We start from the raw sequence: 25,364 nt of genomic DNA on the forward strand, positions 1-25,364 counted from the left end.
TTGAGTGGTGATTGAGTGGTGATTGAGTGGTGATTGAGTGGTGACTGAGTGGTGATTGAGTGGTGATTGAGTGGTGATTGAATGGTGATTGAGTGGTGATTGAGTGGTAATTGAGTGGTGACTGAGTGGTGATTGAATGGTGATTGAATGGTGATTGAGTGGTGATTGAGTGGTGATTGAGTGGTGGTAGAGTGGTGATCGAGTGGTGATCGAGTGGTGACTGAGTGGTGATTGAGTGGTGATTGAGTGGTGGTTGAATGGTGATTGAGTGGTGATTGAGTGGTGATTGAGTGGTGATTGAGTGGTGATTGAATGGTGATTAAATTGTGATTAAGTGGTGATTGAGCGATGATTGAGTGGTAATTGAGCAGTGGTTAAGTGGTGGTTAAATGGTGACTGAGTGGTGATTGAGTGGTGATTGAGTGGCGATTAAGTTGTGATTGAGTGTTGATTGGGTGCTGATTGAGTGGTGGTTGGGTGGTGATTGAGTGGTGATTGAGTTGTGATTGAGTGGTGATATAGTGGTGACAGAGTGATGATTGAGTGATGATTGAGTGATGATTGAGTGATGGTTGAGTGATGATTGAGTGATGATTGAGTGGTGATTAAGCCGTGATTGAGTGGTGATTGAATTATGATTAAGCAGTGATTAAATAATGATGATTGCTCGGCAATCCGATGGCTTGTAGGTGTGTTTAAATGATTGCTGTATGATTGTTTGTGTGTGATAGAGGCATATACATACAAGACGAATAGTGTATGTACATATATAATAATAGAAACGCATAAAATATATCACATAGATACATATAAATAATATAAAGGCTTCTAAGATATATAACACAGGTAAAATATATAAAATAAGAGAAAAATAAATAATAAAAATAGAGAAGCTGACGGTGAAGGAGGCGGCGGGCTGGGGCGAAGCCACGCCGCTGCCCCACGCCACCAGCGGCGTCTCCGTCTCGCTGGCCTCCCCAGCCCCGTGGGAACCTGCAACATCCCCAGCAGGTGGGTTACGTATGTTGACCCACTTAGTACATGTGCGGCTATCTCAAAGGCAGGATGGCATCCTGCCTCTATCTTGGAACGCCATCCCCCTTCAGAACAATACACTCAGGAGTCCCCCAAGGCTCGGTCCTCTCGCCGGCACTTCATCTGGGATATACCTATACCGGCCCCCCCAATATCGCCTCATATGCGGACGACCTTACCATCTTGGTATCGTCCCCGAGGCTCGACGCTGCGGAGGCTGACCTCGCTGGGCTTCTCCGGGGCGTCTCAGACTAGTCGGCTGCCAAAAAACTGACCGTGGCCTCAGGTAAATCTTCCGTCACTCTCTTCACCCCATACACTCACCAATCCCGCCTACACCTTTCTGCAACAATCTGCAATGGCATCATCCCCTAAGAAAAAACCCAAAATCACCTGGGATACTCACTATACGTTTTCTCCTCATGTCAGAGCCATAGCCACCAAAGCAACAGGTTCCTTACGTATCCTAAAAGCCCTGGCCGGCACAAACTGGGGCTTCTCCAAGGAGGACAATGTTGCCACTCACCGATCCATCACGCGCCCAATCCTCAACTACGCGACCCTCTTCTGGTGCCCTGTCGCCTCACGCACAGCAATAGCTAGCCTTCAAACCATCAAAAACTCAGCCCTAAGACTAGCCACAGGCTGCCTCAAGATGGCCCCAATCGCCCATCGTCACAATGAGACCGGCGTCCTTCCTCTGCCCGCTCATCTGGACCTGGCCTGTGCTCAATTTTTCGCCAGCGCCCTCCAGCCTACCCATACTTCTTTTCACATGGCCTCTGCTCCCCTCAGAGACCGCCCCATGAAAGCTTTCATCAAGTTGAGATTCGAACACCTTGTAGCGCCTTTCCTGGCAGACCACATCATGCCCGATGGTGCCTATGGGGAGGCTAAATGCTCCCTCCACTTTACTCACCCCAGCATGCCGGGTTGACTCACTTTACTCACCCCAGCATGCCGGGTTGACTCACTTTACTCACCCCAGCATGCCGGGTTGACCCACTTCACTCACCCCAGCAAGCCGGGTTGACCCACTTTACTCACCCCAGTTGGTCATGCCGTGGTCCGAGGTGAAGATGAAGGCAGTTTTGTTGTCACCGAAGAAGTCGTTGAGGAGCCGCACGCTGCGCTGCACACCTGCGTCCACCAACTCAATGTTGCGCTGGTACTCCCTTGTCAAATGTATATTAAAAAGAATGCAAAATATAAATTATGCATAAAGATCTAACATAAATTTGTGGCCAAATGTCGCACTTATACTCCCTTGTCAGATGTATATTAATATAATGCAAAATATAAATTATGTATAAAGATTTAACATAAATTTGTGGCTGAATGTTGCACTGGTACTCCCTTGACAAATGTATATTAAATAGAATGCTATATATAAATTAAGTGTAAAGATTTAACATAAATTTGCGGCTGAATGTTGCACTTATACTCCCTTGTCAAATGTATATTAAATAAAATGCATAATACAAATTATATAGAATGATTCAACTCAAGTTGTGGCTCAATGTTGTGCTGGGATCACTCCATAAAAACTTTATTAAATAAAATATATCTATTTAATAGGATAACATATAAACTGTAAACAGAAACATTGAACAAAAAGTTATGGCTTAATGTTGCGCTGGTATCACTCCATAAAAAATATATTAAATAGAACATAATATATATATTTAATAGGATAACAAATATACTATAAATAGAAGCTTTGAATTTTTGTTCAAAGCTCACGAAAGAAAGGCTCACAGAAAGTCCTGCTATCCCTATTTATTACAAACAAAGGTCTCCAAAACTAATACCGTTCATTTTATTATATCAGAATATATTGCAGTTAGTTTGAATCCAATTATACCTAGTATGAAAATTTACACAGTTCTTTGCATGTATCAAATAACTCCAATGTCTGTTGTCTGTTAGCTTTATATATCTTGGGTGGGGTTAAAATGTCCCCCACTCTATTGACCACTCACAGGGAGTGGGGCTTGTGTGAGTGGCCGTTGGTGTCCAGGCCGAGCAGGTGCAGGAAGAGCACAACGCCTCCTGCACGGAGGTCCTCCGACAACCTGCAGCAGGCATCAGGGGTCATGGTGGGGACAATAGCTTACTTACAATAATGTACGCATAGTTCAACAATGCAATTGTGCATACATAAGTATCTGCTGTGTGCTTTGTATATAATTTTTATACCCCTTCATTTATGGCTTATGATTTGTACATACTAACATACTTAGTTGTGTGGGGGCATTAACTCGGCAAGGGAGACATTGTTTCCAGCTAAGGGGTATTTGCAAACCTTCAATTCCTGAAGTGCAATTTGATTCAGTAGACATGAACTATTTGACTTGATATCAGTTGTTTATTGCAGCATTGCTGCCTAACCTATGTCAAGTATGGCAAGATTATCTAAATATTGATGAAGCACACTCCATGGGATAATCACATTCCTAATCAATGTTTGACTTTTCCAAACTGAGATGAAGCAGGCAAATTATTAAATGAATTACTCAAATCTGGTAATAGTCTATTCACGTTCCTTGGTTTCACATGTCTTTTTTCTGTTTTTCCCATTGTACATACTAAATTCATACTTAATCAAGGTGGGTTAGATGAAAGCACAAGGTGGATGTTTAAATAACCCACCTTAATAAAGGTGGGTTACTTGAACCAATTTGGTTCTTTCTTGCTGTGTTGCTTCCTTGCTTTTTACTAAACTATTTTAAAAATGCAAATAAATGGTTATGTAAAAAAGGTAAAATAGATGGTTGTAGGGGAGGCAGAGACCATCACTAAATCCTTGTTTTCCTGACCTGAACTCTCTGCAACAAACACCCTTAGGCCCAATCCACAACAGATGTAACACATTGTAATTAGTGACTGGTAACAATGTATAAAGAGTAGACTTATGCCACACAATATGTACAGTACTACAGTTACAGTTGTGGTGTATCACATGTTTAGCACAATTATAGCATTTGTGTACAGTAACTCTTTTCTCCTTACAGTAATAAATCTCATTGATAATTCACAACAGATAGTAACAAAGAAGCCATCATGATGGTACCGTACATATAACAAAACAAGTTAATAAAACAGATCACGCACGTGATGTTGCTTCTCGCTTGCTGCACCAGATTCTCCAGTCTCTGGAAGACCCACGAGTCAAGCTGTGATGCGTCAGCACTAGCAAAGTCCTCCTGCTCTGCTGTGTAGCACTCAGTGCTGATGTGTGCACTATGAGCACCTGAATGGAGTTTGTAATTTTAGATGTTGCAATGATCAAAAAAAGTCAAAACTTGATGGGGTATATTCTATCAAACCTTACTAAAGAAAACAAGCATCGTGGCTTAAGTACACATTGCAGCTGATTTCTTGTCTGTGATTGTTGTGTTAACTAAAAATCTATCATTGATTGGCTGATGGAGTTATGATACATGGAACATTTTTGATGGTACAGGCCAAATGTCAACAATCAGGACTAGGTACTTAGGTGATGTTTGAACATATGAATGCATAAGCATATCATCTGTTAACATGTCTCATGGCTAATTGATAATATAAACTAAATGTAATGCTGTAACAGAATGCAAGACAATAAAATTAATAATTGATTCATATATATGCACATCCCCTAAAGTGAAAGTCTTGGTAGTTATGAATTTCACAGAAGTAGGAACTTTATTCATACATACCAGCAGGAAGTTTATTCATACATACAACTCTATTCATAAATTTTACCTTGTTAAACAAGAGAAATATACCATGGTTGTATTGCAATTGTAACAGAAAGTTCATAACTAAGCATCTGTGTTGACAATGAATTTTCATGCATACGTAATTGAAGATTTTCCATGCTACCATTCATTATTAAAAGACAACTCCATATTACAAATGTTTACAATTTATTTCCAATACATACACATCTTGATTTATAGTTAAACTAAATATAATGGATTAAAATGCAGTATAAATAAAAAAATGTTATGGGAATGTTGTCCTTGTGTACAAGGAAAAACATGATAGTTAAGGGCAGCTCACCTGAGGCAAACATTGGGACAATGTCCGGGCTTCCCCAAGCCCAGGCCCGGCGGGATTGGTTCAGGATGTGGTCAAAGTGAACTGGATTCTCCCGCCATCCCCGGGCTATGGCACTCGGATCCTCATACAGACCGGCCAGGATGGCGACGTGCCCAGGGCGGGACTCCGTGGGTACGCGGGTGTGTAAGATGCCCCATGTGCCCTCTTTCTCTATCACAGATCTGAACACAGCATCACAAAACATCTTTAATTTAGTAAGGAATTTATTGTAAATTGACAAAATAATAAACATTCTCACAGCAATTATGGAAGTATGCAGAAAACATAGACTGGAGCTCTCTCTAAACAGGCATCATTTTCTTATTTTTATTAGAGTATAACATGGGTATCATTTCTTGTACTAAATTTCTCTACACTGGCATCATCTTCTGTTTTTTTAATGCTTTGCCAAACCAAACTCAGTGGCAGGAAGTGAGTCACTCAATAATTGATTTCTACCAAGTCCTTCTATTCATTATTTGCCATGAATATAACCATCAGATCATGATAATATCCATAAATTACAAAAATTCAACTGGAAGTTTGCAACTAATATGAAATAGTTTCTTCCACATTATATGCAAGGAAAAAAACCTGGCCAAAAACTTGTCACCATAATTTTTTATGAAGGCAATCCATTATTCTCCAGCATAGGTAAAAAGATAAACTGGCTAATTAAATAATGCAACATATTTGCAACTGAAGCAGCACACAAATTAAAATGTTCATATATACAATGGTTGATAAATTTTATTATAATAATTCAAAGAGTAACAAAAATTTTTGTCTCACCTAAGGTAGGGAGCTCTAGAGATGCTATTGCTGTAGTTAAAGAAGCTATCCGCCCTCAACCCATCAGCAACAAAGAGAACAAGCCGCTTGGCTGCTGGCTCCAGCGGAGATGACTGTGGCTCCATGCCATGGACAATTGGGGTGCGGAAATATATGTCAAAAACTGATATAAAAAATATTATATGGATTACAAACCCATATATGTACAGCCACATTGGGAACAAATTTGAAATGTAACTTAATAGTGCTTGAAATAAGAAGAGACAAAGATGGCCAAAGGCGTGTGGTCAAACTGCTCACTGTAAAACTGCAAGAAGAGAACAGAGGCAAATTTATTATATAAAAAAAAATGCTGAGATTCAAACAGTATATTGATAGAAGAGAAAACCAGATTATTGCTTGTCAAACATTTTTAGAATTCTGGTAAAAATTTAATTACAAACAGTAAGAAAATAATTCAATGGCATAACTTGATGCATATTTCCCTGTTTGATGTACTATGCAATGGCATAGTACATCAAACAGGGAAATAATGGCCATTTTCTCTAATTTTTTTTGTTGATAACTTTTTACCATGATACATTTCATGAACAAGTTTTGGCTCATTTTAAAGGTCTTTACAAGAGTTATCACATGACATCTCCAAAAAGATTCCAAATGCTATTTGTAAGGTGTCAGAAGCAAGAAAAACGTCCTGAATTACTACCCTTGGCAATGGGGAATTTGAGACATTTGAAATGAAACTTAATTTTAAAATGTTTCAAGCATGCAGAGTGTACTCATTTATTAGTACTAACATTGCTCCAAGGTCCTTTTCTTCATTTGTAAATGATGTAAATGTGGAATAAATGAATTTTCTGAGATTTGTACTCGTCTTTCCTTTATTGATGATATTACCATATCCATTTTTCATCAACAAAAACAAACTTCAACAACAACAAAAAAACCAACACTTAAAAAAAAACTTCCATGCCCCTAACAATGACCTTGACCAGTGCAAGCTTCATATCAGCAGCCATATAGCATTTCCTCTGTAAGCTTATGGGACTGGGCTTGTAATTTTGCACCATTTTAATTGGGTTAAATGAATTGATTCACTATAATAAAAAAAGATCATAAAACATAGGTACGGTACAAGAAACAGAAGGGAATATTTTTGTGACAACCATCATATTTTCTGCAGAAATAAATCATAGTTTAGGTTAATTACTTGTCATTCTATGTTGCCCAGAGCACAATTCTATCCATGACATTCTAAGCACAATTTTGTGATGATCGCTGATGCATTAATTTCTCGTTAAGTGAAATTTCTCTTGCTTAGAGATGTAAATTTAATCAAAATTCTTTGTCATTAACAATTTTTTTGTTAACCAGAGCCTTTGCTAACCAAGGTCAACTGTAAATGCGTTTTTAGGGGTGTCCGGCATCCCACATTTTGTAGAAATGTTGTAGCAGCTACACTAATTAAAATAATGCAAAATTAAAAATAGTGGCGTAAAGTTCAACATTTTTACTATCTATGTAGCATAAAGCAAAATAAGAAATCATAGATTTACTACCAAACCGTACCTCTAAATAATAAAAAAAAATGTGAAAAATGAGATTTTGGAAAAGAATCTCTACTAAGGTCTGTAGCAAAAAAAAAAAAAACATTTGACATATTAAAAAATTTTGCTTGCATAAAAGTTGCACACAGGTGTTGGCTTAAAAACATGATTGACAGAATTGGTGCACCTCATTCAAACAAAAAATATAACTCAGTACTCATTGCAGTGAGTGACAGAGAGTGCATTTTCTTGTTGATGAAAATGTGAAATCACGGATGGACAGACAGACGGACAGGCAGACAGACAGATGGACATGGTGAGCACAATAGTGCATTTTTTCTATAAATGAGAAAATGCGCTAAAAATGCTGCCATTTCCGCAAAACAGGGTCATAAGGGACACCCCCCGGCAAAATAAGGAACACCCGTGAAAACACATGTACAGTAGAATCTCGATTAGCAAAGGCTCAAGTTGAAAAAATCAATTAAAAACGAAAAATTTTGAGAACATTTACCTCACTCCTGAGGTAAATGTTCTCATTTACCTGAGAACATTTACCTAGCAAAAAAATTTCACTTAACAAATAATTAATGCATCATTGGTCATCACAAAATTGTGCCTAGAATGTCATAGATAGAATTGTGCACTTGGCAATATAGAATGAAAAGTTATTAACATAAACTGTGATTTATTTCTCCAAAAAAATATGATGGTGGCTGTCACTATAATAACCCTTTCTATTTCAGGTATGTTTTTTACATTACTATTTTTTTGTTATGGTGAATTCACTTGACCCATTTAAATGGTGAGAAATTACAAGCCATCCTGTAAGCTTACAGATACAGAAGAAATGCTATATGGCTATGGCTGCTGATATGAAGCTTGCAGTGTACAAGGTCCTTGTCAATGCTCAATGGCATGTTCATCACAGTTCATGAATATGGTAATATCACATCAATAATATGGTAATGATTCACATATGGTTATGCTAATATCATATCCATAAAGAAAAAACAAGTAAAAATAATCACAGAAAATGACATTTATTCTACATCTACATCATCTAGAGGAAAAGGAGGACTTAAAAATAACAGTAATTAAATTGAGAGTCATGTGAAGGCAACAGAACTTACGTAACGCATACGGTTTTTTTTTATAGTTTTTCAATTCTCGATGCGTCCTTAAAGTGTCGGAATATACCGCGTTTACCCTAAAACAAAGCTTAATATAAAGGAAAAACTAGAGAAGTGACGGAATTACCTACGATGTCGGAATATACCGCGTTTACCCTATACAAGGAAATTTCAAACTACTTTTTAACTGGCATTCCCAATTCCACTGAGAGCTGAAAATAATTGTCTTGGTTTTTATCGTAAACCAGGTCAAAGCCTCAAAGGTTCTTGTCTCATCTCAAATGGAATTTTTTTTTTCAAAACAGGAGTCTAGACTAGACTCTGCCACTCTAGGTCTAGAGTAGTGTAGTGTAGTGTAGACTGTAGAACCAGAGCAAACCACAAGATCATGAAGATGTCAGCAAGTGAGCAACTACTAACTTAGTCTAACTACTTCTAGTGAGTCTTCTACTTACGGTCTACAGACTACAGCCTGTACGCCGTACGGCTGTACCCTGTAGAGCTCAGCTAGGTCAGCTAGCATGACTGTTATTGACTGAAATGGAAATAAGAAGTCAAACTTTTTCAAAATTTGCCTAACAGCCTAAGTAGTACATATTTTGAAAACTAACGGCCATGTAAACAGTCTGTATGTGATTTTAAAATCCACAAATGGAAAATCACTCATCTTCTCAACTATTCTGTCCTGAAAGTCCAGACCAGCTTCAAAGTTCAATCGGCATCATGTGGAGAGAAGATCACATTAAACCTACCACCACAAGCGCTAGCTCGACACTGCCCACTGCCCAGCTGAGCTTTTTTGGATCAGCTGGATCACCAATTCAGATTACACATACTAAAACCTGGACTCTGTCGTTTCCACGGTCGTAACATCACATGGTTCGGCACTAAAGAATAGGCCTGATTTGGCCTATTGCACATTGTTTTACTGTTTTACATCTCGTGACTTGTTCACAGGAGACCTAAAAACGGGCATTTTGACCAGATCTTTACCAACGGGGTGGGTAAAGAACGGTACCAGATCTTTAAAACGGGCGTGAAAGAGCTACTGGGCTTTTACCATGTCCGTAGGGTGCAAGGCATTTCATGACTGAACTTAAAACGGCAGCAAAATTATGTCTATCTATTCTAGTCTGTTCTTCAATGCGCTCATACTCGGATCGTCAACGTTGAAAGCAAGGAGTTTATTCTACATGTCGGTGACACAAAGCGCGAATAAATGTCGCATGGACAAGTTTGGGAGCGCAGCCGTGCACCACCTATTTTGTGCACCAATAAGACCTGAATGAATCGAACGCCTTGTATCTCTCCGGACATCCACCAATCAGCCGTGAACCACTCGGCTTTGTCTTCCTCCGGCCTCGCAACAGGCCGTGCACCACCAGGCCGCGGATCGAATCTGACTTCCGGGCATCGTTAAATTACGTAATTTTACGTTCACTGCATCTGAGGTTAGGTTTCAGATAGCATAGTTCTGTTCCAAAATTTATCGTCCTGCGACAAGTGGCCGTTCGACCGAGGGCTTGTTCGATCCACGGCCTAAATACGGACGGCTTGAAGTGTTGAAGGCCACGTTACGGAAGGCAGGAATCATGATAGTCCATTACATCCAGGGCAGTGGTGGTCTTTTATTTCGTAACCGTGGCGTCTGGAGTTATTACTTTTTAATATTCTAGGATTGCTCTGGAATATTGAATAAAACATGATAATACTTATATATTTCGATTAAATGCCCATGCAAACGTCGAAAACAAAGACTTGAAAGCTTAATAATCAATCAATTTTTTCATATGACTTGCATTTAGAGCCTGGAATCATCCTTGTTGTATGTCTATGAACATTCTCGACAAAATTTGTGTTTTTTTTGCACAGAATTTCCAAACTCTTTTTGCGGGCGCAGGAGAGTGACAAACAACTGCTTCATCGCTCCCGCATCTAGGTAGTCGTAGGACCAACGGATCCATGCTTGAACTAATACAAGGTTGACCAAGATGTCGGGTATTGTTCCATCTGTGACGTCACCTGTGGCTCAAATTTTGAATACTGCTCGTGAACTCCATTCAAAAAGTGTCCTCTTTGAACCAACTTTTTAAATAACTGACCTCCTCGAATCTTTTGAAAAAGTGTTCAGTGTGTTAACTAGTCTTCCATAACACATTGCCGGTGACAAAATGCAATTATTTCGTGCAGTTAACCATTTAAATTGGAAAGAAAACGATCAACCGAGTGGGTTGACTTCTAATGATTTTTAAGGTCGGCTAGTAATCTAAACTTCAAATAAACGGCTAAATAAAGAGTAAAGTGCCCATCCAATATATTACTTTTTCGTCAAGAAGGTATTTCTGTGAATTTTGCCGTTTTTATTCATCACTCTTTTGCTGGTTTACTTTATTGTTTATAATCGATATAAAATTGCAAGGCAGTGCAAGTAGTAATCATATTATATCGATTTGAAATTAAGAGGAGATGCATCAATAGGGTAAAAACAATGAATAATATCAATCAAATAGATGCAAAAATCTACTTACCCGGCGAAATCGGAATTTGTTTGAGGACGCTTAAATTTATTTTTTCCGATCATCCGGCGGATGACGTGACGGGAGCGCAGCCGTGGGTAACAAAATTGACTCGTAAACAGGCCCTGGGCCTAACGCCAACCATCAGCAAGGAATATCTACACATAGCCTCAGAACAATGAGCTGTTGGTAACTCCAGCTAACAGTAAATCCGCTTTGCACAACACAGCCACTGCTTCACAGCGCCGGAGCACAACTGGCCGGAGCGCAACAGGCCCTACCGCAACAGGCGGCGCAGGATGGACTTGGGCTATGCTGACCTCTAGCTATCCACCCGATCTGACCATCCGAGGAGTGGCAGCCACTAGCAAAGCATGAAATTGATCGGTCAGCCCCCGAAGATTTATTTTGTCCATTTATTTATATTTCCGTACGACGGAGTCAGTTTATGATGCTAGCTTGGATAAGAACAAGATTTATTGCAATTTTGTATTTTTTTTATATTTTGAGGTCAGTTTTTTTAAATTAGTTCAAAACAGACAATTTCAACGCGTGTTTGACGACACTTAGGACATTAGTTTACGCTCTCCGATACTTGTGACGTCATAAAGATAAGCAGAACGGGATCATAATTTCTCGAAGCGTGGGTCAACTTTACATAGTTCAACCATGGCAGTTTATTGGATCTATTGTCTTGCGCTTCGATATGCTTAGAAAATTTCAGCTTCTTTTCGACACGAACTGCCAAGTTTTTTTTCCACTATCGACTTTCAAGGCACATTATCGCTGCAGCAATATCTTCTCATACTGTAATCCTGCTGTTCTGTCTTACCAATGTGAAGTAATTTACATTTCACAGCATTAAAATGCAGCTGCCATGTATCAGCCCAATCAACTAGACAATCTAGATCATCTTGTAACTGCAAGTCATGATCAATAGGTACTTTTATTAATCATAATCATTCCTAAATATTTTCAGGTAATCGAGGGTGCTAGCTGCGTTAGTAATCCTATATTCTATGATATCGCAAAGTCGTTTATCAAGAAAGAGCAAATAAGTATATTTCCTCAGGCATTACTTAAAAAAATATTAATGTTTCACACTGTTTTTGCATAATTTTTCCGCATACTGTCACGAAGTCAAGCGAGAAGGTTCGAAACACTGTACGAAAAAAAATATCATCTTGAAACCTAATCGTTGAGTTCACCTTAAATCTTAAGATGATCTTCGATTTACAACCGAATAGCATAGTAAAAATAGTAATAATTGGATCTCAGTGGTCTTTAGAAATGTAGTACTCATAGGCTAACTGTTTTCTAGAGTTGAGTTGATTGAACTTGGTACAATTTAACGCTCTGCTACGACCCTCTAACAACTCGTTCACCATTTATAACCTATCCTCTCACAACTCACCACCAACACCAGGGGCCACGGCTATAAACTAAAAAAAACTGCGTTGTAACACATCCATGCGACAACATTTCTTCTCGCTTCGAGTCACCGACATGTGGAACAGCCTCCCTGATAGCATCGTTGACGCTCCGAGTATGAATGCCTTCAAGAACTGACTAGACGAGGCTATGCAGGAGCATATGTTCAGTCTTAAAATGCCTAGCACCTAACGGGCCTTGCAATAAGTCCAGCAGCTATCTCAATCAATTCGTCAGTTATGGAAAGATCGGGTTCCAAAGGCCTGATCCCTTGTGAATCAAGTCACTAATAGCAGGAGCATATGTTCAGTCTTAAAATGCCTAGCACCTAACGGGCCTTGCAATAAGTCCAGCAGCTATCTCAATCAATTCGTCAGTTATGGAAAGGTCGGGTTGCAAAGGCCTGATCCCTTGTGAATCAAGTCACTAATATTACAAGAATCGGCAACAGGCCATGGGCCTATATTTTCAGTGCCGACACTTCTATTCTGTTAGCCATTCTCCCTCTTACAACGCACCAACCATTAAGAAAAATCTGCTTCAATTAGAGTGTAAATATAAATAAAAAATCATACATAAATTTATCCCTCATTCATAAATTTGTTACTCGGTTCCCATTTGTGAATTTATCGCTAACTTTACACTTATGAATTTTGCATGCATTTCCCATTCATAATGTATACACAGTTCATTTACATGCTTTTTTGGTTCAGTTTTAAAGCATTTTCTAATCATTCATATTAAATATATCATTTACTGTTAATTAACTGTGCAAGTGTACTTCTCTCTATTCATTCATTTCTTAATTCAATTTTCATCTCCCGTAAATTTTATAGTCATTTATTATGCTTTATTCAAGAATTTTCGTATAGGTATTCCTAATTTCTCACGAGTCTCCAAGACTTTCAATCATTCATTCATCTTTTACATTTATATCTACTACATTTTTCTACTGCTGTATTTCTACGGAGTAGATTTTTAGGACAGTGTAACGGCAATTATATGCTGTAGCCTTAATTAGTTGTTGTAGCTTTATACGATAATGTAGCTGCAATTATATGGCTTGATATTCACCATTTTTTGAACGAAGTTCATTGCAGTGAAGCGTATCCTAGCTCGATATTTAACGTTTTTATACAACGTTCATTGCAGTGAAGCGTATCCTAGCTCGATATTCAACGTTTTGTACGACGTTCATTGCTGTGAATATAGCGATTATTTTCATATCAAAATCGAGTTTGAGACTGACTAATGAATTTTTATCGTTAAGAAGTAAAGCCCTTACAAACGAAAGAAAATAAATAAAATTGTGGTTATCTGTTGAATATTCAATTGAAAAGCAAATCATAATACACAAGTGACAATTGGATAGGCAAATTTGAAGCCGAACTAATAATGTTGAACTTGCGGATTTCGAATTCAATGAGGAAAATCATGGAGTGAACTCATGGAGCTTAGATTTAAAATAACTAATCAATGGAGCTCATAATTAATTAAAGACGTTAATGCAATTACCATAAGACTGATAATCAAGTTTATCTTGCAGAATTTTTCGTTACAATAATGAAAATAAAATTTACTGTTCAAGAATATTAAAATACTTCAGAGGGATCCGAAGTTTTTCGTCGGCACACGCTAGAAGTTTGGACTTTAAACACATTCACTTATTACTAATAGTACACGTATTAAAAAGTACAAATATTTAACAATTGCGGATTGCAAAGAATTTCACACACACAAAAGCCAACATTAAACAGCCATCAACATTAATACGACAAGTTAAATGCAGCTAACAACGATAAAAAAATCAACGTTAAGTTAAAAGCATGGTAGCTCGTAATTAATGTAGAATACAATTATTATGCACGTATTGCAAAATAGAAAGCTAAAATTTGTGCTTAAAAAAATCACCGAAATAATCAATACTAACACTCATACTAAAAAGTGATGCCAAAGAATTGATTTAGTTCGCAATATTATTTTCAAGAACGAAGTGAAGTTGGTCTAAAAATATTTCATCCCTATAGTATCTTAAAAGCCGGCAAAAATGGTGCAAAATACATGAATAACCCCTAATACAATTAACGCAAATCAACACAATTGAAAATTTATGTACATAAAACACCGGACAACTGAGAGCGTAAAATCGAGACGTCACGCCTCGTGTTCGGCAAAGAAGCGCGACGATGGCGAGCCATCAGAGGGATATAATACAGGTTATAACACCCGGATTCTTTTCCTCAGTCCTAATCCTATACCCCTTCTTTTCCAGCAAATTCCGTACAGCAGGCCTAATTTTACTCTTGCCCTGCTGTGAATGTCTGCCCCATCCTGTGATGAAAGTCAGGGTCATCTTGCGAGGACCTCCCGCGTCAGCATACGTCTGCAGGGCCTGCAGCCTCTCCTGCAAGAACCTCTCACAGGCCAGCAGACTGGCAGGAACCGTCAGGACGTGCAGATCCAGCGTGTTAGGATCACGTCCCAAGTTGCGCTGCTGCAGGACCTTCATGTTCGTTTCGTCTTCGGCAGCCTTCATCTTGAGGGCGAACTGCGCGGCCTGCTGCATGTAGTGGCTCTTGATGAGCGGGGCGTTCGGGCCTGTCACGAGGCTGGCTTTTTCCAGCGTAGTCTTGCGCAGACTTTGGTACAGCTCGTACTCGCCCCACATGCCCTGGAAGGGTTGGACATTACTATCAATTATAGTCAAATCTAATGAGTCAAAGCTGAAACTTCAAAGGTTAGAACATGATATTTTATAAAACAGTTATATTTCATTACTTATAAAGAACAGGTCATATAATCGAGGAAGTTACCTTGGTATTCTCGATGATGGAAGAGCCGGAGTCCATATCCTGCCTGAGTTGTTGTTCCAGGAGCGCCATCTCCTCGGTATCTCTGACCGCCTCGGCCATCTCGGTAACGGGCTTTTGGCCGCCCACGGGTGCCGCCCCAAAGTTGGCCACGAGGATGGCCATGGCATCTTCGTACTTCCCTTTGCATTCCATGAGCGTATCCTTCACCACGTTCGCGTCCACGTGGGTGAACTCGCTGCACAGCCGTCGCTCTGAGAGCCGGAGAGCCATGCTGTTCATAGGGTCCTTCTTGACGCTGCGCTGGAAGGCTTTCTCAAGGTCCATGATTTCCCGAAGGCTTGTGGGTGGTTCACTGCAACCGAAACCTTCAAAAAAACTAGGAGGGCTGCCGCTGCTTCCACTGCCATCTCTGTTGGTCTTGTGGTTGTCTTCTTCCATCTGCAGTTGCATGGCATAAGCCGCGTCGGAAATATGAAGTTGGTGGGTCCTGGAGTCTTGCTGCCCCAAATCTTTACTCATCGTCTGGTTCCACACTTCATGAATTTCTTTGCACAGACGAAGCGGGAGGTAAATTCTACGTTCACCGGCAGTGAACGAATGATTCAAATCCAGATTGCCGACTGGCCCAAAAATGTTTACCAACTGATGCGCGAATAAGGAATCAAGTTCAAGCGATACCTTATCAAAGTTCTTATAATCGTCAACCGAAACACTATTTTCAGCTGAATTGGAGACCCCATCAGAGTTTGATGGTGAAGCGCTTTTCCCCAACGCCGGTGACGAAGAAGTGGATCTCAGTTCACTATCCTTCGTCTGGAGCTTGAGAAGCGGAGACCGGCTTAGGGAAGGGAACTCTTCGCACGGCTGACGTTTCGCTTTATTTTTTCTGCGCCTTGTTTTCTTCTTAATTCTGTTCGGAGACGACGACCTGGACGGCAGTTCCGAGCTTGAACTCATCAAGGAGTTGGAGCAACTTGACTTGCCTGAATCAGGGAACGAGTAATCAATCAACTCGCCGCCATCCCCAGCAATTTTATATCCGCCATCTAATAAAACGTTCATGGCCCAGTCCACGTCATTGTTGCATTTCTCGAGGATGTCTTCGAGGCTGTCGTCAGGAATGCTAGGAAAGAAGCATTTCAAGTGCTGAACTTCGGCCTTTACGTCCTGTACTTGCAGCTCGTCCGTCATGGTGCCCTTATCGAGGCGCAGACTACCGCGCGTCATGGGACCTTCCACCGTCACGTCAGGAGGACCGCTCGACACGAAGCCGCGGGCGTTACCGAACAGAACAGTTAGTGAATTAACACCGAGAGTTATATTGAAGTCAGTCTGCGAGCTTTTTTCTAAATGTTCCACCAGATTGTTATGAATGATGCTACCAAAGCTAGAGTCAGAAGCATGCGGGCGACAGGGAGTGTCCTTCTTTGGTTCTCGACTTCTCTTTGGTACGGCACCTGTTTGACGCATAGCTGTGATTTGAAAATTATAATCTGTGTCATCATTCCAGCTGTTGACGTCGGGGCTCGCGTTCCATCCATCATCAACCACCGGCTCATTAGATGGTTTCTTCAAATCTATGACTTCCACGAGATCGTCATCATTCGATTGGTGTTTTCGAACCCGAGTAACGGCACGCGCTTCTAACGGAGCTTCGAAAGAAGGAAGTTTTCCTTCCGTTTCTTCGTCCCAGGAGACCTTGCTGGAATCACGTACGCAATCCCATTCGTCTTCGTGAACCTTTTCCAACGCATCGTCCTCCTTCACGAGCTCCACACTCGAAGCATCGTTAGACGTCGCATCCGAGACAGAACCCGCCGCGTCATCCTCGCGGGTATTTAATTTACTAAGGTCCTGCGTAATTTCTTCGGTCACGGTGTCCAGGTCAGGGACTTTTATACTCTTCCGCGTAGGCGTGTCAAGGTTAGGCAACAATGAACTTTCTCCGTCAAAGGCGTTATCGTTATGATAATCTTCGGTGGCTCTAACAAGCGTAGGACGAATTAAGGACGATATGGTATCACCGAGTTTGTCTTCCAAGTCCTCACATAGCTGGTACATTTTAGCGTCTTCGGTGGCCGAATCATTCTGTTCATCTTCGACAGGTGGCGGTCTACTGGTCTCACCCGTCTTCTGAATCTGCTTACCAACCTCCACGTCTAAGCTGTCGACGATATCTTCGAACTCGTCGCTGTCGAATATAACGGGAGAGGCTTCACGCGATGGAACCAAATAGTCGCTCTCAAGGCTTTCCTTGTAGGCATTAACTATTGCCTTTACTGAAAACTCAGAAATAGGAGCGACAGTAGGAATATTATCGGCTGCAGAAATGGTAGCTGCAGTAGGAATGGGGGCTGCCGTGGAAATGGGGACTGCAGTGGAAATGGAGGCGGCAGAGGAAATGGGGACTCCAGTAGGAATGGGGACTGCAGTGGAAATGGAGGTGGCAGTGGAAATGGAGGTGGCAGTGGAAACGGAGGCTGCAGTGGAAATGAGCGAGGCAAGAGCAATATGAGCAGTAGAAGAGGCCTCTTTATCAAAAATTTCAGCCGAGGATTGTAAAGTCAGACCATGCGGTACGGAATCGCTAAGAAGAAGAGGGGCAGAATGCGGAGGTGAAGAGCACGAATCCACATGTTCAGTTGAAGGTATAGGTGATGCCGTTGAGGTAGCAAGAGGTGCTCTTGGTGATTCAGGTGGTGCCGATGGAGAAACGCGTGGTGAAGGAGAGAACTCATGTAGTAAGGTGGAGGAATCATTTGATAACGCAGATGCTGAAGGTGGTGATGTGGAGGAATAAGGAAGAGAGGCACGCGTAGCAGATGGAATACTGTTGGAAGAATCAGGAGGAGCAAGCACCGAAGATTGATGGATTTTAGCTACGATGGGTAATGAACAGGGAACGCTAAAATTTGATCTGCCAGGAGTGAACGATGGTACGTTATAACCCTTTTGAAGATGACTGAAAGCTACCCCATTTGTTGTGTTACTAACTTTGTTAGTAAAATTGCAATTAACATTATTAAGAAATTTAGCTGGAATATCGAAATCTTTCAATTTCACATTCCTTTCAAATCTATCCATCATAGATTCTATTTTTTCCCTTGGAACGTTATGCCTGGTTCTACGAGCTAATTCCCTACTGTTATACCTCCACGACGTATCTGGCTCTAAAAATTCAACTTTATAATTCATTTCGAGAGCCATCAAAACATAGGGTCTCATTTCCCACTTCTGCAGGTTAGTGTTATCGATGACGACGGGGTTCACGTGGCGCCTGATTGCGTCGCGAGCTTTACGCTGGGCCCACTCATGGGCCTCCGAGATCTGGTCAGGGTTGTAGGCGTAGTGTCCGCTGGCGGTCACAAAGAAATCATCAGCACTCAAGATGATCCCGCGGCCGTTGGTAATTTTCCTAGCAAGTGTGGATTTACCACTGCCCGGTAACCCCCGCATGATGACAAGGATCTCGGTACCGTTGCTGAGCATCACTTCTATGAGCTGCATCATGCATGTGGGCTTCTCTGTTACCGACATGGCCATCATGTGATTAGACTTGTTCGCCTCCGACACAGGCAGGCCTTTCTTGAGCTGAGTGGCATCGCTGAGGAATTTGTCATATGTGCGATGTTCGTTTGTAAAGGTTGGGTTCCGGGACAAGTTTGTGACCTTGCAGTTTACGTTGTTGTTGTTCGCTTTGAAGGTCTTCGTCTGGGGCCATTCGGTTGGGGATGTTCGACCCATGGCCTCCGCCCCAACACTTGAATCGTTAGACGAATTCCTCTTGTCTGCTTGACAGTTCCGGTAGTCTTGAGATGAGTTTATTTTAGGCAAAACTGAAGGTGAGTTGTGCGGAACTGAAGGTGGGGTAGGGTTGTGAAGCAGAGAAGTTGCTTCAGCATCAGGAATAATTGCGAACTCTAGGTTTTCTTGAGGTCCGTTTGAGCAGACGGTGAGACTAGCAAGTTTGGCGATTTTTGCCTTCGCGGCGACAGAAAGGCTGGCCTCGTCTACCATGGAGCTGAAGGCCTCGAGGGCGGTTTTCGTGTTCCATTGAACACTTTGGAGGATGGTTTTTATGACCTCATGCTCCAGGTGCTTCCCATACACTTCTTCAAATTGGGTGAGAATGTGCCCTTTCTCGGTCATTTTGCCGGGATTGTTTCTTGGTTCTGAAGGCTTCCTTCTGATGAAACTCTGTTGAGGGAAGATAAACTGAATCAATTCTTTGCTGTAGCATGAAGATGTCTAATAATGCATCAAAACCAAAAGGAACAAAAATTACGCGCAAATTCAAATTAAACATCCAATTAAATAAAAATCATTAAAACAGGAAAAGAGTGTCAGGATACAAGATGAAAAATTGAAGAAAACACGTTATTAGTGCATATATAGTGGACTATACAAATAATTGCGTACAGAACTACGAGTCTCCGTAGACATAGAGCTTGCAATGTGCCCTTAACATGGAACAAATATTAACTAGATGGAAGTTTAGGGTTATAACTCATGTCGTCATTATGCTGTAACTCGCATTTATTTCTACAACGTGGAGTTATTGCTGCAACTTTGCCTAACAGCTGGCACATGGAGTTACGGCTGCAACACGAATGCGTCACTGACTTGATTAATAAGAATGAGGTAGACATGAGCAGACAAACCCATCTACTTATAATTTCATGGGGATATGAAATAGAAAGGATATTTATCCCCTCGAAATTGTAAATAGTTACGTTTGTCTGTTCAGTTTTACCTCATTCATATGTTTTAATTTGGCGATTCATGATTAATTTGAATAACTTAACTTACTTAATTTTAGTATAACTAAGGCCCCATGCTCTAATATACTGCACGCGTTTGCATCGCCAACGCAACTGGTATGAAACTGCATCGAATATCCCAAACCCTGAGACATACGCTGTGCTGAACGATAAACTGATAAGCGCAAGACGTGGAGCGAGATAACGGATCTCATCAACAACCACTGATGTTATGAAGACATGCGTGAAGCAAGGAGATAATCACACACAATTAATCACCAAGGTAAGATAATGATAATAACAACAATAGCGACGTGACTTTCCTTGTAAACATAAAATGAGAGGTAAGTTTCATCTCCGGTGCTAATAACTGGCGGGTTTTAAGCGATAGAAAAGAAACCGTCGTATCAGCGGTATGTGCGCTCTCTGCTCGCGCTGTGGTAAGAAAGTGTGTCACTATTTGGTCAATGCGACCCACTTACTTTTCTGTGCGCGAACGTGGCCAAATAAATCTGAAGGCGATGATGAGTAAAACCAGTTCCCAACAGATTTATACAACAAGCATATATACGCTTGCCTATTCGTAAACCTGATATTCAAGGTCTAAAAAATTAAAATACGACTAAAAGACTTGCACAAGTACGTTAACAAAATGTGTAAACATCACACCTACAACTGCATGCAGGGTTTATTTATTATTATAATTGTATTCAGCAGATAAATCATTACTGATTTCATTGTATATGTTTGGGTCATTGCTTGCTATGGAATTGTGGACTTGGAGTCTCCCATGCGAGTTTTGCAGACACGATATTTGTGCAATAGTTGCACGGAACGTTCACGGTCCAAACGCGATATTGCACGGAACTTTCACGGTCCAAACGCGATATTGCACGGAACGTTCATGGTCCCAACGCGATATTGCACGGAACGTTCACGGTCCCAACGCGATATTGCACGGAACGTTCACGGTCCCAACGCGATATTGCACGGAACGTTCACGGTCCCAACGCGATATTGCACGGAACGTTCACGGTCCCAACGCGATATTGCACAGAACGTTCACGGTCCCAACGCGATATTGCACAGAACGTTCACGGTCCCAACGCGATGGTACACGGAACGTTCACGGTGCCAACGCAATGGTACACGGAACGTTCACGGTCCAAACGAGATGGTGCACGGAACGTTCACGGTCCAAACGAGATGGTGCACGGAACGTTCAGGTCACCATAGCGGAGAACCATTTGCGGGGAACCGTTCGTAATAAGGAACCATTCGTGGCAGGAACCATTCGCGGTAGGAACCATACGTGGTGGGAACCATTCGCGGTAGGAACCATTCGCTGTATGAACCATTCGAGGTAGGAAGCATTCTTGGTTCACATCTTCAAGACAAACTCTCTCACTAAAAATTCCTGCTCCCAAGCGAGGTCGGCAGCTGATGTTCGCCTGCTGATGATGAGGCGAGCTCGTGATCAACAACTGCTGACTCCTCATCAGCTGTGCCACTTATCAGGTTCAATTACCTCATCAACTACACATCATTTCTGAATTTACATCGAAAAATTCATACAAATTGATATTAAATCATGCGAATATCATTGCAACAACATTCAAACACAAAATGTTAATTCATCAGTCAAAGATGTCAATTGTTAAGGATATAATTATTTCAAAATTTTCTTTCAATTGCCTAATAACGTATATTATTGTTATAAATTATTGTTATTGTAAAATTATTGTAAAAATATTGTAGTATATTGTATAGGCATATAAATATTGGTTAGACATATAGATATAATTATATTCAATATACCGAACACTTATATTATTTCAATATCAAATAATCATTATCTAGCCCAGCACTTCGATTTATACGAACTTATTTCTGAGCATTGCTATAGCACGCGAGAAATACGCGCGTATTAGCCGTATTAATTATAAATCAAACATACGAAACAAAAACGTCGTCGCCCTCAGTGTCGCAGGTACCTGCGTAGTTCATTACGGTCACCAAATAACGCTATTTAACGCAATTTTTATGTGAATTAACGTAGCGTGACGCAAATAGCGTTATTTATAAGGTGTTATCTGCACGTGAGCGTAAACGAAGATAAGGTAACCACAACTCGAGCCGAGATAAGAGCCTTCCTCTCCCAGGCCCACCATCAGTCGTGAGAGAATTCCCTTCAGAATTATTCCTCTTTAAACTAGGCAAGGTGTGGGCGAAAATAAACGTCAATAAATGAAACGTACACCGATAGTTACTACACAAAATAAAAAAATAGAAACTGGGATTAATTCAAGTCACTAATTCGTCAGCTGCACTGAAGACTCGATCTCTCAGGGCACCACAACTTGCGGTTTGCTGGTTTGTAGGCGAAAATAACTACAATGAACTAAAAAAAATTGGGCGCGATAATTTATGCATTGAATTCCGATGAATTTTTTTTCACAAAAAACATGAACAAACCGCGAAAAAAAGAACTCTAATAAACTTAAGAACTTTGCTTGCAGTCGCAACTTGACTCGTGTAAATAACACTCAATAAATGAACCACAATGATTAATTAGAGCACAAATACCGTCAATGACACTTGAGTCGCCATTCAGCATTTAACTCGCCGCTCGTCAACAAAAAACATAAAATACTGGTCAGGACTACGATTTGAAGGGTTCGATTGCCAGAATAGTTTCTGTTAAAAGGCTGGCGACCTAAGTGCTGTGGCGACTCAAGTGGCATTGACGTTACCTAAGACGCACTCACGCTTCTGTTCTTCTTGGACGGCATGACACCACACGACCGCTCTCCTCCACGTCTACCACGGCACTGACAAGTGACAACTGCATGGAGGTAGCGAGGTACGATCAAGGACAACGCTACGAGCGCCCTATAACAGCGCCACGCGTGCCCTATATACCGGCGCCACACGTGCCCTATAACAGCGCCACGCGTGCCCAATACCGGCGCCATACGTGCCCAATAACAGCGCCACACGTGCCCAATAACGGCGCCACACGTGCCCAATAACAGCGCCACACGTGCCCAATAACAGCGCCACTTATGCCCAATAACGTCGCCACGCGTGCCTAATAACAGCGAACGGCACCACACATGCCAAATAATGGCGTCACACGTGCCCAATAACGGCACAACTCGTGCCCAATAACAGCGCAACGCGTGCCCAATAACGGCACAACTCGTGCCCAATAACAGCGCAACTCGTGCCCAATAACGGCACAACTCGTGCCCAATAACAGCGCAACGCGTGCCCAATAACAGCCCCACACATGCCCAATAATGGCGTCACATGTGACCAATAACGGCACAACTCGTGCCCAATAACAGCAAAAGGCGTGCATAATCTATCATGACTATATAATTATTAATTGTGTTGAAATAATGAAGGGTGTAAATTGTATAATTATACTATAGACTCTTACCTCTCATATTCATCTTGATAATGGATATAAATAATAAAAAGTATATAATAATATAATTAATATTAGCATCTTACCTGTTGCAGAGGTGATGGCGTCAACACAGATGAGGTTCACCCTCCACAGCTAATGATGAAACTTGGAGTTGGGTCACTAGTCCAGCAGCTTGTAACTTGAGGAATTTGGTCGCTAGTTGAAGTTCAAGTAGGAGCCTAAATTTAGGGTTTAAGTTTAAGTTCAAATCACTGACACAGGTTTGATCACTTGCTGAAGTTTGTGAAGTAATTTTCAGACGCCTCCAACAAGCTGAATTCCACTTTTTTACTGATTTACAACTTTAAAAATGTTTTAAAATAATTTACCACATCCAACACTCAGTAGGTAAAATGCTGTAGTTTTAATTAGATACTGGAAAAAATGCAGAAGGTTTCATCACAATATAATAACTTTATTTTATATGCATTCATATAAGGGAATCTCAAGGTATGAGTATATAAAATATTATAAAAATTATTATTCAAAATATTATAAGTTTACATCAAATTAAAGCTATAATTATTAAACTATATAGGAATACAATTGTGACTTTGCCCATTTTATAACAGAACTAAATATACCTAGTCTACTTGAAGATAGTTTAGTCGACCTACCAATCTAATATCACTAATCCAAAGATCTACATAGATTTCGATGGAGAGAAACAATTTTGAAAAAAGAGAAACAATTTGAAATTTTAATGTTACAAAATCCCAAATTTGGGTTTAATCTAAAATCTTGGGGCTCTCAGAAAACATTGGCAGAATAGCTTTGAATTTTATGATTTTGTTTTTAGATCAGCTAAAATGGCAGCATTAAATGGAAATAACTAATTGTTTACATTAATGCATTCTTATCACAGTCGCATCTGAACACAAGCATCAACATAAATAGGTATAGCAAAAACTAAAAAAAAAAATTACATGGCAAACAACTGGCAAAATGATTGAAATGATTCAATTAATATTTATTAGGTGAATAAATGGGCAAATTAGACAGAATATTTATGACTTGGCAAATGAATTGACTTAACAAATTTATTTCACACCTAAAACATCCTGGAATTACATCTCAAAAACGACTTTTGCTTAGATTTTTCCATTAACTCATTGACACTAAGAGGGTTTCTGAAGCAATCACATTGTAGGGTAATGTTAAGAACACAGTGAAATGATTATGGTCGGCTGTTTCTTATGAGTATATAGATTAAAGGTTCTAAAAAAATGCCATGTTTTCTGTGCACTGCATGCAACTTTTTTACTACTTCTGTGCTAGTAATTAGGAAAATTGAATTATATGTATCAGTTTCACAAAGGCAGTAGAAATGCAATTATAAACTCAAGATCGATTAATGGTAATTGGACCAGCAATTAACAAAAGATGCCAAGTTAAGCTCAAGGTAGCTAATGGAACATTTGAAAGATCTCTACCTAGAGGGCCTCATTTTACAGTCTGGTTCCATGTATATAATTTTTGTTAGAAATTTTCATTCATTTTCATATCTTATAAACGTAAACAAGTAAGAAGCAATGTAAAGTAATTACTATGAGTACATGAATTTGATAAGTAGGTAATCAAGAAGGAACAAATATTTTGGCACAAAAAAGAGAAAAGGTTAAGAAGATAGATTATAGTAGAGAAGGTAGCAGGTGTTGGGCATGGAAATAATCTACTTGTTAAGTTAGAACACAAGCTTTTCCAGCATTTTTGGGCTGCAGAATTCCTGGTAGACAAATCATCTGCCAGGAGTCTTATCTGGTTGTAAACTAAAGC

The 25,364-nt window shown here is 40.4% G+C and overlaps 2 protein-coding genes across 4 annotated transcripts in view; both read right to left on the reverse strand.

Moving 5' to 3' along the window:
• Positions 1-6,220, reverse strand: part of LOC108680977 (GPI ethanolamine phosphate transferase 1) — a 21,516-nt gene extending 15,296 nt beyond the window's left edge. Inside the window, exons 1-6 of the mRNA XM_047883462.1 lie at positions 5,914-6,220; positions 5,083-5,303; positions 4,150-4,288; positions 3,018-3,110; positions 2,083-2,210; positions 895-993 (exon numbers count right to left, since the gene is read on the reverse strand). Coding sequence (XP_047739418.1) covers positions 895-993; positions 2,083-2,210; positions 3,018-3,110; positions 4,150-4,288; positions 5,083-5,303; positions 5,914-6,128 — 895 coding nt within the window. The 5' untranslated portion in view covers positions 6,129-6,220. The remainder of the gene's footprint in view (positions 1-894; positions 994-2,082; positions 2,211-3,017; positions 3,111-4,149; positions 4,289-5,082; positions 5,304-5,913) is intronic.
• A 7,633-nt stretch (positions 6,221-13,853) lies between these two features.
• On the reverse strand, positions 13,854-23,965 carry LOC108680998. Of its 3 annotated transcripts, none has more exons than XM_018169942.1 (3): positions 23,633-23,965; positions 15,354-19,550; positions 13,854-15,211 (listed from the first exon to the last, which is right to left on the reverse strand). In XM_018169942.1, exons 2-3 carry the CDS (start codon positions 19,500-19,502, stop codon positions 14,738-14,740), a joined length of 4,623 nt encoding a protein of 1,540 aa, XP_018025431.1. In that variant the 5' UTR covers positions 19,503-19,550; positions 23,633-23,965; the 3' UTR covers positions 13,854-14,737. The 3 variants fall into 3 exon arrangements, with proteins under 3 accessions (XP_018025431.1, XP_018025424.1, XP_018025439.1); XM_018169935.2 differs by lacking the exon at positions 23,633-23,965 and adding an exon at positions 22,882-22,927; XM_018169950.2 differs by lacking the exon at positions 23,633-23,965 and adding an exon at positions 20,163-20,213.
• Positions 23,966-25,364: the final 1,399 nt, after the last annotated feature.

This window comes from Hyalella azteca, unplaced genomic scaffold (assembly GCF_000764305.2).
Source record: "Hyalella azteca isolate HAZT.00-mixed unplaced genomic scaffold, Hazt_2.0.2 contig12938, whole genome shotgun sequence".
In the NCBI taxonomy this organism is placed as follows: Eukaryota; Metazoa; Arthropoda; class Malacostraca; order Amphipoda; family Hyalellidae; genus Hyalella; species Hyalella azteca.

Bases quoted from the DNA above. Each gene is read 5' to 3' on its own strand.
- LOC108680998 (XM_018169935.2), bottom strand. From the start codon at position 22,905: ATGCCGTCCAAGAAGAACAGAAGC. The intron at 19,551-22,881 runs GTGAGTGCGTCT...TTCCCTCAACAG, and splicing joins CGTCCAAGAAGAACAGAAGC to AGTTTCATCAGAAGGAAGCC. The intron at 15,212-15,353 runs GTAACTTCCTCG...CAACCCTTCCAG, and splicing joins CCATCATCGAGAATACCAAG to GGCATGTGGGGCGAGTACGA.